Raw genomic sequence first — 14,262 nt, 5'->3', positions numbered from 1 at the left:
TTCTGAGACAATTATTATTGTGGGCGCTAGGAGAGGCTTGTGGGTAATTTTTGACACAACTGAAATCTCTAGAAAACAGACGTATACGGTTCTGTCACCTACACAATAGAGATGTCAAAAATGTTCTGCAAAATCTTCATTTCGTTACACATCTGGCTATGGAATTTTGCGCGTTTTGCCGCTCATTTCTGCTACGCACAATGGAAGCGGCCAGTTCCACAGCCTCCGTGAGATTTCAGCCTAGCAACCAGCGCAATTGCTGAGACTTGAATTGATGGGCTGAGTCACTCACAAAATGTCTGCCCACGTAATATGGATGATGAGTCCAGTTCACAAGAGCCGCAAGACGCAAAAAAATGAAGCTTAACATGAAAAGGCAGATTGTAGTACGTACAAATTTATATATAACAATTCCCAGAGCATTAAAAGACATATCACAATGCATGTATTCTTATATCTATGTCAATAGATTAACAGATTGGGGAGTAGTTGCATCAAACCTTCTATAAAGGGAAAGTGGAGATGTTGCCCGTAGCAGCCAATCAGATTCTAGTTGTCATTTTATAAACTGTACTAGGTAAATGATAGCTAGAATCTGATTGGTTGCTATGGGACGACACTTCTAAGATTCGCCAGTGAAGACTTATCACTCTGCGCCAGTATCGCCAGGGGCAACTGAGTATCCCTGAGCTGCCTCGGTCATATTTTCTTCATAAATTGCGGCAATACGTGATGGCGATCAAAAAAATCATCCTTATCACCGCATATTGATAAATAGGGTCTCTGCATTTACAATCGAGATTTACAAACATATGTAAGAGCGTCAACGAAACATACAAGGTATTAATTCTTATTGTAAGGTTCTCAGAGGACAGAGCAGAGCTAATCAGGGGGTCTCATTTAGGAAGAGTGAAACAGGTGAATAGGAAAAGCACAAAGTCCTCTTGGGGTGGTCCCGTGCCCCTCAGTTTACACAGCTGCACATAGATTACTGCCACGGCACGGTTGGCGGGACAAGATGGCAGCATTTGCGGAGGAGCAGAACTTTGCAGCAGCCAATGGGAGAATTTGGGGCGGAGTGAGGGCATTCCTTGGTAAATACCAAGTGTGCTTACTGGTTCTCCTGGGTTTCTGGATCAGGGAGATGTTGAGACTACTGAATTGAGATACAGGGCTGGAAAGGGCGTATTACAGCCAGTTCCACTCCTCAAATGGACTTCATTTTTGTGCTAGCTCTCAGTGGACGTTCTTGGGTCTCACCCTATACTTTTTATAGGGTGCATTTTGCACCTTTCAATTGCACTTTGGGTGTTTGAAGCCTTGTCTTGTTCGTCAAAGTGTACCTGGTAGATGCAAAATCTCATTAAAAGTGTTTTGTGAGGGCCAATCGCGGAAAATTCATCTGTTTCTGTGGGATGTAAATGACTGTGGACTGTGCACTCTTCCACAAAGCCAGGAACGCCCCTACAACTGCACCATCTTCCCCCCATTCTCTCATTTCAACAATCTTGCTTTGCAAAATGAAATCTTGTTTTTGCACCACCCTTGCACTTACAGAGGAACGCCCTCACTCTGCCCAATTACTCCTGCAAACCTCTGCTCCAATGCAGATACCGCCATTTTGTTTAGGCAGCTATCCGGCGTAGGTCAAAAAGCGCAGCACCAACAAAGAGGGTTTTGTGCTGTCTGAAGGACCTCCTCTGTGTATGCAGCGGGCACGTAGGAAGCCCTCATGGAGCACTGTGAGGAGAGAAGACTCAAATTCAACCAGGAAAACAAAAGAAAATAAATACAGCCAGGAAGCCGGTGGCAGCCACCGCTCCAACGACCAGTCCAATTTTTAAAGTCCTGAATTTCTGAGCGGGTCTCTGTTCAAAGGGGCTTTTTGAAGTTGTAGAAGCTGTATAGAGAAAAAAAAAATCAACAATAAGGGTTTTACAATAAAAGGTAATAAAACATATACTTTCTAATAACTAATAGCAGCTCTGTAAAATACCTACCAGATGGTAATTCTATCAGGGTCCAAATACTAAAATTAACTCTATGTTATATACGGTACTATGTGCCGTGTTTTAAATCTTAAGGTAAATACGCTTGGACAGCATCACCTTCCCACGCAGTTACCTATGAAACAGCTTTCAGAAATGTCGCTTAGTAGGTTTTAATCAATATAATCTGCAGTGGCCCATAGCAACCAATCAGATATCAGCTTTCAGCGGTCTAACTAAACTGGAGTGCTAAAAACTGATATCTGATTGGTGGCTTCACTATGTCCAAAATCCCCTTGCAAGTCCTCACTTTCCCCGACAACTGTGTACTCTGGTGTCACCGCAGAGCTAGATGGTGTTTCACTTGCCCACCATAGAGATGCCTTCTATGGATGGCCGCAGTGCTTACAACTAAGCAAGAGACCACCGCCCACCACCTATGCCACCACCTACCACAGCTGCTCTAGATGTATACATACTGTCCTTGTGCCCCCAGTGCTGTGGATTCCGTATCTCAATGCACAGGGATACGGGGACAGACGGGAAAATCAACACAGCAAACGTAAGACAGAGCAAAAATATACGTAAGAAAAACTTCTGTGGAGGGAGGGGGGTGAAGACAAAAGTCACCTTTTCCATGACTTAACTCACCTTGTGTTTCGCCCTGACTAGTTGTCGTTCTCTTTGTCGTGGAAGTTGGCGCTTCTGGGAAAAGAGACATGTCAGTAATGCACTCCCTAGACTATCAAGCGCTGGATCAGGGAAAGGGATGATTGTCGTGCAGGTAGGGTTGAGGGAACAATTGGGGGTAACTGGATGACAATGAAGGCCCGGTAATGATGAAAATACTGTTCTGTATCTGTGTCTCCCTGCGCTGGAATGGGATTCCCAGGTGATGGGTTGGTATGGTAGCTGCAGTACAACAGAGGCCTGTTGGTGACTGCTGTACAAGACAAAGCCTTTTCCCCTTGCTCTATATGAGGGTTACTCTGCATAGAAGGGTACGGAACCCATTCCTGTCTTGCAAAATTCCTACATGTGCAATGAGCAAAAACAGAGTTAAGCGACTAAACATAGCGGCATTCTGCCCTTGTGTGAGGGGTATTAGAGCTTTAAAGGGAGCAATCACACTTAACATAAGCTGGATTTTCAGTAGTAAGCTTTGTGCGCAGAGCCGTAACTGAGAATTCTACCGCCGGAGCCAAGAGAGACAAATGCCGCCCCCACCTAGCCCTCAATTTTAACCAGATTAACCTAAAATATTCCTAAACTGCGCCCCCCTTCAGTGTTGCGCCCTGGGCGGTCACCCCTATCGCACAGCCCTAGCTACGGCCTTGATTGTGCGCATCCATGTACATGCATCATGACTCACAACTTGTATGACCATGAGTTAAACCATACAAGCCTGTCCAACATCAAAATGAAACATTTTGCAGTACTCAAACAAATCCGTGAACACGCTCATACTAAGACCAGAGGGATGGCTGCAAATGACAGAAGTAAGCAGATCAGACACATATACTCAGTCTGCGAAAGGGAAAGTAATTACACATTTCAGACAATGCAAAAACTTTTTTTAGCATCAATCTGAAAAAAATAACTTGTGGCGTGAGTGGTCTGACGCCAGTGCAAAATTATATATGGATGATTGCATTAACGCTTCCTGTTGTATTAGAGATTTGTTTCACCAACAGGAAAAGACGGTAAAATATGAAAACATGGCCCTTATATCAGGTACAGACTGAGCAAAATTCTAGTAATCAAATCATAACAAGGAATCTATGTAGGAAAAAACAAAACAAAATATTCAGCAAAATACAAACCGCGCAGAAGACAGAATATATGAGACGGGTTTTATACTTAGATAAAATTCCTATTAGGAAACCTTGGAGATAGTTAGTCAACTGTATAAGTCATTCATCCCACTTATAGCCTGGCCCACCATGGAATGAGATGTGTAACAGATGTCTGACCACACAATGCTACACTAAGGCATAGGCTTAGCAGCTACAGCTAGGGCAAGGTGCAGGGAGGCAGGGCGGCAAAGCAAAGTGGGAAAAGCAGGAGCAGAATTAGCAGTGATGATGTAATGAGGGAAGGGGGAAATGAATAGAAGACTGGTCAGACTGAAAAACATGTGTGAGCACCAGGTGAAATAAATCACAAGGGAGAGAATCTCCTACCACATCCCTGAGGCTGATCCTGCCCGAAAGGGAACCTAAGGCTGTTCATGGACCTTAAACAGTCTCCTTGTAGGAAGGAAGGGCTGGCCGGAAACTTTTAGCCAAGTGGATAGACCAACTGAGTGGGCCGGTGTGTGCCACCGCCAGAGGATGAATGACCGACCTAGGGAGAGAGCGTGCCTGGAACTAAATCTGCAACTCCCTCCCTCTCCATTTGTACATCAGAAATAATTGTCCTCTCATAAACCAGCCCCATAAAGCTGTAACCCCAGTAAAAGACAAAAATATTAAATTGGGTTAGGGACCTCTCAGGGTCCACCTGGCCCTATGCAGGAGCCAGATTGCCTCAAAATACACAGTTCCCAGGTGCTTGTACCCCATAATGTCACCAGGACCTTTTATTTGATGGGTTGGTGATGTCCCCTAATCTACTGTAATGTACCTTCGACCTGAAGAACGGTGTCCAAACTTTTTGCCAAAGACTTGTACTTTATGTAGCAGGTATAGACTCCGTTATCTTCTCTCTGGACATTTGTCAGTTGTAGAGATACGTGTCCTCTAAGGATGTCTTGTTCACTGATGTAGGGTTCCTTACGGACACAGCACGTCTTGTTTGAGAACCACTTTGTCACCCCGTCTTTGGACCACTGTGTGGTCAGCCTTCCAAGTTCCAAGGGATCTTCTGTCTTGAAAATACAGGGCAGAAGAACATCATCTCCAAGTCTAGCCTTAATGTTGGGGTTTCCGACAATGTGTAGGTATGGGACACCATCCTTCGGCTTTCCGGTCTGTTGGCCTTGGCTCAGATCTAGACGGGGGCAAGTTAACAGTGAGAGCCTCAGTTACCACCAAGGTAAATCATAAAGTTTGCCAAGATTTCCAACTTGGAATAAACCAAAATCTTAATGTCTTCCTAGCCAAGTGACCTTATCATTTATATAGATATAAATGAACTTACCGGTAAAAAGAAAAAGGAGTTGGAAAAAAAGATAGCCCCTAGTCATGGTAAAAGTTAGCTCCTCTTTCCATCAGTTCTGGAGAAAAGTAACCCAGTCACTGAGTTAAACCACGCGTGCAGAAAAAATAACCTTATCACATGAAAACACTTGTTGGCGGTTGGAACACATAATGAGTATGTGAAATTAAATTTGATGAGGGCCTCTTGATCCTTCTAACAAACCTGTCACCATAAGCTCCATGGTGAAAAATGTCTTATGTTGTTAATTTGAAAAATGTCAAACGATCACCCCTTTTTTTTTAATTAATATATCAATACATGACTAGGGGCAATTTGGCAGAGATACTAGTCCTACAAAGCGATGCAACAACTAAAAAATATCACTAATATTTTTTTGTTTATTTTGAGGTACAGATGTGCAACCCTCCCCTGGTCCATTTATTCTACACTGCAATGCAGAAAACAACCGACAAAACAAGTAATATAGACATCAATAAAAATGTATTGTGAATACATAACAAAAAATAAAAATTTAGTTAAAAAAAATACAGAATAGAAAAATAATTAAAACAAACAAAGTCAGCTGATTGACTTATTGCTTTTCAGAATAGTGAATTATTACTTACTATGACATGCGCTATAACTATATATTCCATAGAACTCTCATTTGACGATGACGCTTTGCACGCTTGTGTTTTGCATTTAATTTGCACCTTACCTGGGATTAAAATGAAAAACCACAGCAAGGAAGAAGCACAATAAAAGCATAAAAAGTGTGTACAGCGCTATAGATTAAGTTGTTGTTGGTCCTCGAGTTTTTTGTGTTTTCTGTGCTTTAAAAATGCACAAAAAACAGATTAAAAAACTGATCGTTCGGAGCCTGGTCTGATAAGACCTCAATGTTTTAAGGCTGGAGAGGAATCATTTAGAAGATAATAGTTTCAGGCTGGAATGCATCAAAGTGCGATTTTGTAAAACAGACATTCTTCATGAGATTTGCAAACTTTGAAATGTATTGAAGGCGAAAACCACAGATCAGATCTGGTTTAAATCTGCGTCAACATGGCTCTTAGTGATGATTGGTGAAATCGGTGGCGTTTTTTATTTGCTTGACAAAACATGGAGGGCAGCACGGTGGCGTAGTGGTTAGCACTTTTGCCTCACAGCACTGGGGTCATGAGTTCGATTCCTGACCATGGCCTTATCTGTGAGGAGTTTGAATGTTCTTGCCCGTGTTTGCGTAGGTTTCCTCCGGGTGCTCTGGTTTCCTCCCCACAAAACATACTGGTAGGGTAATTAGGTTTTACCATGCGGTCTTTTAAAACCGCCACAGATCGGATGCAATTTAATGCTAATCGCCGACTGTTAAATATGCAGTGTTGAAAATCGCATTCCAATTTATGATGGTTTTGGCGGTTCTAAAACCAGCTTACGAAAGCATTGCATATTATATAACCCCCCTATAGTGTCTTTTTTTAAATGTCGTCCTGCATTTTAATGTAGGCTTGAAATGACATGTATCCATATACATGGATACATGTCATTTCAATGTAATGTATTCGTTTTTGTGTATACAAGTTAGTAGGATTTGTTTGGAGGTTGCTATAACAAATTATTTGCAGACATGGAGTTACCTGAAGAACTGAAGATTTTCAGGACGTAATAATATTCTAGATCTCTGGATGCTCAGAATTCTAATTTCTACAGATTTAATGTTCACTAGTGGCCAGACCGATGGATAGACCGCGTGTTTTGGCACCCATGGAAAAGATCCCGGGCCACCTCCATCCCTCTAAAGCTTCACAAATAAACATAATCTCTGAGCAGCAATACTACACGGTTATAATTTATGCTGTATACTCTGGTGGAATGAATCTAACTAGCCATGAAATCAGTTGATGTTGGTCAGGTACAGACCTCACAACGGAGAAACACTTCTGGTGCTGGTATGGGAAGCAGGTTTATAATGATTGTATTCGGTGCTACACTTCTGTCCCAAATGTTGTTGCACCTGATACAGCTGCCTCTTCGGCACACCCCTGGCCAAGACCTAGGGGTATATTTACTAAACTGCGGGTTTGAAAAAGGGGAGATGTTGCCTATAGCAACCAATCAGATTCTAGTTATCATTTATTTAGTACATTCTACAAAATGACAGCTAGAATCTGATTGGTTGCTATAGGCAACATCTCCACTTTTTCAAACCCGCAGCTTAGTAAATCTAGCCCCTAGTCTAGATTTGCGCTATATAACTCTTACCTGTCATTTTTGGGTCAGGTGCCAAGTTGAAGAGTTGAATCCTGTGCTCTGGATAAAGAGGAGAAAGAAGAAGGGTTAGTTCCTGTATGAGCCAGGACAAATATTAAGACATCTCTCCATATTGGGTAACAAATACTACTACTTAAAAGCAAAAAAGGAGAACAACACTGTCCAATGTACAATGTATAATATATATATATATATATATATATATATATATATATATATATATATATATATATATATTAGATTGTACGCTCCTCTGAGCAGGGCCATCTCTCCTCCTGTTTCCACCACTTCTAACTCTGCTCTCCAGCTACTTTGCCCTCCTCCTCGAGGGCCCTCCTCCCCCCTCTGGGGGTCTCCCTGTCTTCCGCGCCCTTCTTTTGGGCCCCGTCATTTGCGGATACTCCCCCCGCCCTCACTAGCTGTGCATTGAGCTTACTGAGTTACTGTGCTTTATGTTTACTGTACTGTGCTGTCTCACCTTGTATTGTAATTCGTTTTTGTCCCTGTACGGCGCCACGGACACCTTGTGGCGCCCTATAAATAAAAATTAATAATAATAATAATATATATATATATATATATATATATATATATATATATATATATATACATATATATATATTTGATCAGGTTATATTGATACAAAATAAATATAAAATATACTAATATAATCAATATAGCAAAAGTAATGATAAAAAATTTGCAGAGTTTATCTCACAAGGAATTGATCACAAGGAATTGATCACCAGCATAAGTCTTCATAATCAATATAGCAAAAATAATGATAAAAAAATTGCCGAGTTTATCTCACAAGGAATTGATCACCAGCATAAGTCCAGTACATATAAAATTGTATTCAAACAATAATCATAAAAAAACATAACCATTAATCAAATATATAAAAATACGCATAAACAACACTGACACCATTGAGCTCACACCCAGAGATAGTGGGAATGTCTTAATATTAATGTGTATATATAGCAATCCACTAATTAATTTAATATGTAACTCTTGTCACTGCAATTCAAAAGTTACAAAGTATCCAAACAGATAATTGAGGATCGCGTGACTCACTCCTCAATTCAAACAAGAAACTCTGTAGACGTGGAATCCAGGGATACTCCTATGTAGAAGCTTCCTAAGGCACTTTTTAAGTTCATGAATAATCTGTCCCTCTCTCCATCTTAGTTCATAGGAGTAAATACATAAATTGCTCACCTCTCCCTCCGGTCCAGTGCTCCACAAAACTGCTCCTTTAGTAGTAATAAAACTGTTTCTTCTTACCGATAATTGAACCTGTGATTAATCTCTCACTCCTCCAGAGGTAATTGCACACTTCCTTTTAAGCGTGCAATTAATTTATCTTCATTGTGTATAATTTTTATTTTATTAATTTTTAATATATTAGCGCCAGAGATTATTTCCTTCCTTTTGTTGTGACACCCTGCTCCTTCCGCTATATAACTCTCAGTCTGTGGCCTCCTGCTGCCTCCATTCCCCTCCTCACATCATGTCACTGCCCCTGTCACATGTAGCCCTGTCCTCACTAACACATCACTCATTTCCTGATATACTCTGTGCTGCTGGGGGACCCTGCTCCTTCCACTATATAACTCTCAGTCTGTGGCCTCCTGCTGCCTCCATTCCTCTCCTCACATCATGTCACTGCCCCTGTCACATGTAGCCCTGTCCTCACTAACACATCACTCATCTCCTGATATACTCTGTGCTGCTGGGGGACCCTGCTCCTTCCACTATATAACTCTCAGTCTGTGGCCTCCTGCTGCCTCCATTCCTCTCCTCACATCATGTCACTGCCCCTGTCACATGTAGCCCTGTCCTCACTAACACATCACTCATCTCCTGATATACTCTGTGCTGCTGGGGGACCCTGCTCCTTCCACTATATAACTCTCAGTCTGTGGCTTCCTGCTGCCTCCATTCCCCTCCTCACATCATGTCACTGCCCCTGTCACATGTAGCCCTGTCCTCATTAACACATCACTCATCTCCTGATATACTCTGTGCTGCTGGGGGACCCTGCTCCTTCCACTATATAACTCTCAGTCTGTGGCTTACTGCTGCCTCCATTCCCCTCCCCACATCATGTCACTGCCCCTGTCACATGTAGCCCTGTCCTCACTAACACATCACTAATCTCCTGATATACTCTGTGCTGCGGTGGAATTTCACCTGATCTGAAAACCTGGAGATATTTCGGATAAACAGGACACGAGGATTACACAGTATAAATGCAAGCGACATGTAATATGTAATTATTATTTTAGCGCCCTGATCTATGGTGTCCCTGGTAATTCCTAGGTGCGTTCCTTACTTTCTACTATTAGGGTGTAGCGGGCCGTCTCTCGTTGTGCGCCGTAATGGATCACACAGGTGTAGTTTCCGCTGTCGCTCAGGGTAAGGTTAGTCAGCACCAGTGAGATGTTCCCATCCTTAATTTGTTCCAGAGGCATTAAGGCCCGGGGGTTGTGATTTGTCATGTTTCCTTCCTTGTAGTCCACCAGGGGGCGCCCATCGTGTTCCCAGCGCACTGACAGAATGGTCAGCCTCACCGGTGGCTTGTCCACCACAATCACGGTAGACATGAGTATATAAGTGGGGAGACGAGAAGACGGAGCTGCGGCATCCGATGGTGCGTGAAACACTGCGGGGAAGAAGAAAACGTAGATATGTTCAAATTCAGTAACACAAGAAACCGACCACTGATCTAACTGCGTCTCCTGGGGCAAACGCCCTCTCGGACCCTCCGTTACAACAACTTATTCTGAGTTGAGAAACATCTGTAGAAATGTAACCGCGTTGGCACGTTGGGTGGAGTAAGGTGCGATGGGACAATCTTGGGTGGATCAACCACCAGGGGTCTAGCTCAGTCCATCGCCCATCAGGCCCTGCGGGTGAATCCACAACCAGGTGCCCTTAACATCCAGGTTCAATAACATCAACGTACGTGTAGAGTTGGTGCAGCCGGTGTAGAATTCTACAGTTACTAAGGTTGGAATAAATGGGCTTCAGACCATTTCTCTTGATAAACATAAAGGAGGTTTGACTTTACACGGTATTCGGACCTACCTCATGTGTTTCTCTCAGAGCTCACACTCAGGCTTACAGACAGGGCATGGTAGCCTTGTACCCCAGGGTGGTACCCCATGTACACCATGTCCCAGGTAGTCCATCACTCAAGCTCCCTCCCTCCGTGGAACCAGATTGCCGGGCTCAGATTTTTCCCCCCGGCACTCTTTGAAACTTTAAAGTCCCACAAAACGTTCTCGTACGCACCCCTTGAAACGGCGCACGCACTCACACACGTTTTACGGGGACGTTATATAGATGATATCTGCCAGCATCCATATATTTGAAACCTGAGTTAAAAAATATTTTTTTTCTAAGCTGCCCCCTATTCCTCTGCTAGTTCTGTAATACCGGCAAAATACATTTTGTAAGTCATATTTAAACGGCTTTGGTGGAGGAGGTACAAGCATGAGGACCAATCACAAGCCGCAAACTGATGAGAGACACGGAGGATGATGGCGGCACGGCGCAGCGTCTTTACATAAACATTTTCATAACATTTCAGACTATGTGGATTATATTGGTGGTTATACTGTCTGTCACATAATTTTAGAAAAATGAGGCATTTTGGGGAATGGCAAAGAAAATGATTGACAGGATTTGAAATTATATACATTTAGTTTTAAACCCATTTGTTTCTATATATGTTGGGCCTGATTCATTAAGGAAAGTAAAGCAAAAAAAAAATGAGTAACTTTGCACCATGTTGTATTGGAGGGGAGGTAAATTTAAAATGTGTGGACAGTTTTATAGTTGGGGTAGGGCATGTCCTAGATCAACTTTACATTTCAGTGTACAAATAACCTATCAAGTATTTGTGTGTTAGATGAAAAAACAGCCAGTATTTAACTTATGTGCGAAATAATAAACTAATTTGCAGCCCTTGTAACGTGGTTTGTTCAGGAGAAAACTTTTTACTCCTCAATTTTTTGCCTTACTTTCCGTAATGGACCAGGCCCATTGTGTGTGTATATTTGAGGCTAATTGCGTTATCACACCCCTGTCACGCCTGTGGCCCCTGAGGTCACGGCTTGTGTCATCAAATGGGCAGGAGAGCATTTATCTGGGGAATTGTCTGTTCCCTGGGAGTCCAGAAGGTCTCACCCCAATGTACTCACCATTCTCGGAGTATAGATAAGTGTGATGTGTAAGCATGTAAATACTGATATAGGAATGTGTTGTATATATAGTGTAAGTATGTGTTATATGTACTGGTGTAAGCGTGTGTTATATTTATTGGTGTAAGTATGTGTTATATGTATTGGTGTAAGCGTGTGTTGTATATATTGGTGTAAGTGTGTATTGTATATATTGTTGTAAGAGTGTGGTGTATATATTGGTGCAAATGTGTGTTGTATATATTGGTGTAAGTGTGTGTTGTATATATTGGAGTTTTCTATATATTGTTGTAAGCGTGTATTGTATATATTGGTGTAAGCGTGTGTTGTATATATTGGTGCAAATGTGTGTTGTATATATTGGTGTTTTCTATATATTGGTGTAAGCGTGTATTGTATATATTGGTGTTAGCGTGTGTTGTATGTATTGGTGTTTTGTATATATTGGTGTAAGCGTGTGTGTGTGTTATATGTATTGGTCTGAGTGTGTGTTGTATATATTGGTGTAAGCGTGTGTTAAATACATTGGTGTAGGCGTGTGTTGTATGCATTGGTGTAAGTGTGAGTTGAATACATTGGTGTAAGCGTGTGTTGTATGCATTAGTGTAGGCGTGTGCTATATGTATTGGTGTAAGCGTGTGTTATATACATTGGTATAAGCATTATTTGTATGTATTGGTGTAAGCGTGTGTTGTATATATTTGTGCAAGGGGGTGCTATATGTATTGGTGTAAGCGTGTGTTGTATACATTGGTGTAAGCGTGTTTTGTATGTATTGGTGTAAGCGTGTGTTATATATATTTGTGTAAGCGGGTGTTGTATGTATTGGTGTAAGTGTGTGTTGTATACATTGGTGTAAGCGTGTGTTATATGTATTGGTGTAAGCGTGTGTTGTATACATTGGTGTAAGCGTGTGTTGTATATATTGGTGTAAGAATGTGATGTACACATTGGTGTAAGCGTGTGTTATATACATTGGTGTAAGCATGTGTTGTATGTACTGTATGTGGTGTCAGAGTTACTTACAGATCATACACAGGACGAGGCTGAGGACTCTGCGGTACATGATGACTGTCACACAGCTGTGTAGCGTGTGCTCCGTCTCCTGTCCATCCATGTAGTGTTACAGGCTGAGAGCAGCTCATCACTTGCACCCAGGTAACCTCTGCTCATAACACAGCACTTTCCTCCTTATCTCACACTGACATAGGATGAGGTGCAGAACTTGTACAGAGAGATAAATGTGGACACAGCACAGAATGCTCAGCTGCCTGTTATCGTGGAAACAGTGTAACAATGATCTGTCTGACTGGTAGTTACCAGAGACTTAAATTTTAGTGCAAATGAACCTAAAATCTTCATGTACTGTCTGTACCTCCCTTCAGCGTTGTGCCCTGGGCGGTCGCCCCTCGCACACAGCCCTAGTTACAGCCCTGGTAGTTACTGCTGAGCCAAGTGATTTTCGTGCAATACGCACAAGATCGTCAGATATGTGTGTTGGTGAATACGGCCATGTATCTTCTGGTAGCAAACACGTTGGTTTTTAATGAACTCTTTCATCATAAATAACTTTAAAAGTCACTTACATTAATAAAAATGTACATTGAGGCATAATGATGGCTGCTAACAAGTAAAGTTCTAAATCAGGCCCATAATGAACATGCACAAGTCACATAAATCCATACTTGCCAACTTGGACATACTAAGAGACTACCGAAATCCAGGTAGGTCTCCCGGACTCCAGGGAGAGCAGGCAAGTATCCCGCATACTGCAATTTACTCACCAAAATGACGCGATTTGCGGGGAACCACGTCATTTTGGCCCCACACCCGCAACAAAATGATGTTTTTGTTGTAGAGGGTGGGGCCAAAATAATGCGAATTACCATGCCCACCCCCTCCCGCCCTCCAACCACACCCCCTTCCAGTGATCTTTCGAAATTTACTATTCAAAGGTTGGCAATTTTTTGCATTTTAAAGTGTTTATTCCTGAGCATCAGATGCAATTAAAGAGCGGCATCTGCTGGTCACCAGTGGTATTGCTCAGGTATAGCTGTGCAGGAGGAATGGTGAAACAAAAGAGGATATTTATGAAGTCAAAACGTCCTCTGCGCACACCAAACGCAGGTTATAACACACTCTGCACTGTGACTTGCCCAAATACCATAGATTTCCTCTTGGGGTAGAAAAAGATTATCAGAGAAAACTGTCCGTGTTTGCAGAGGAGCGGAAGTTTGTACTGGCAAAGGGGAGGGGATCAGGTGGGGTATACTGCCCTGTACATGGGCAGAATAGTGCAGCTTATTGTACCCTAGCAGAACTTGGGTAAGAGCCCGGCAATGTCTCTCTAGCCTCCCGGGCCACTGCTCTGCGTTTTTGAGAGGGCCACTTCTGAGCATGTACGGGTCCAGCTTATGGGGGAGGCCTTGGAGCAGGTGGGGTCAATCAGGCATTGCCGGGCCCCACTCACCCCCTATTGTGATAGGATTTGTCACAGGCTCAGCTAAGCACACATAAGCCCAAATAGAGCCGGTGTAAGCGCACATAGAACCGGTATAAGCGCACATAGAACCGGTGTAAGCGCACATAGAGCCGGTGTAAGCGCACATAGAACCGGTATAAGCGCACATAGAACCGGTGTAAGCGCACATAGA

The 14,262-nt window shown here is 42.6% G+C and overlaps 1 protein-coding gene across 3 annotated transcripts; it reads right to left on the bottom strand.

The window, feature by feature from the left end:
* Nucleotides 1-376: 376 nt before the first annotated feature.
* Nucleotides 377-13,391, bottom strand: LOC142097305 (matrix remodeling-associated protein 8-like). 3 transcript variants are annotated; one of them, XM_075179023.1, is made up of 6 exons: nucleotides 13,294-13,391; nucleotides 9,736-10,065; nucleotides 7,389-7,436; nucleotides 4,614-4,979; nucleotides 2,640-2,693; nucleotides 377-1,900 (listed from the first exon to the last, which is right to left on the bottom strand). In XM_075179023.1, the coding sequence occupies exons 1-6, from the start codon at nucleotides 13,307-13,309 to the stop codon at nucleotides 1,764-1,766; spliced, it is 951 nt and encodes a 316-aa protein (XP_075035124.1). In that variant the 5' UTR covers nucleotides 13,310-13,391; the 3' UTR covers nucleotides 377-1,763. The 3 variants fall into 3 exon arrangements, with proteins under 3 accessions (XP_075035124.1, XP_075035123.1, XP_075035122.1); XM_075179022.1 differs by lacking the exon at nucleotides 13,294-13,391 and adding an exon at nucleotides 12,635-12,877 and having other exon boundaries at nucleotides 2,640-2,690; XM_075179021.1 differs by lacking the exon at nucleotides 13,294-13,391 and adding an exon at nucleotides 12,635-12,868.
* Nucleotides 13,392-14,262: the final 871 nt, after the last annotated feature.

Source organism: Mixophyes fleayi, chromosome 7 (genome assembly GCF_038048845.1).
Source record: "Mixophyes fleayi isolate aMixFle1 chromosome 7, aMixFle1.hap1, whole genome shotgun sequence".
NCBI classification, from domain to species: domain Eukaryota; kingdom Metazoa; phylum Chordata; class Amphibia; order Anura; family Limnodynastidae; genus Mixophyes; species Mixophyes fleayi.
Note: the sequence above shows the minus strand (reverse complement) of the source record. Positions and strands in the feature narration are given on the sequence as shown.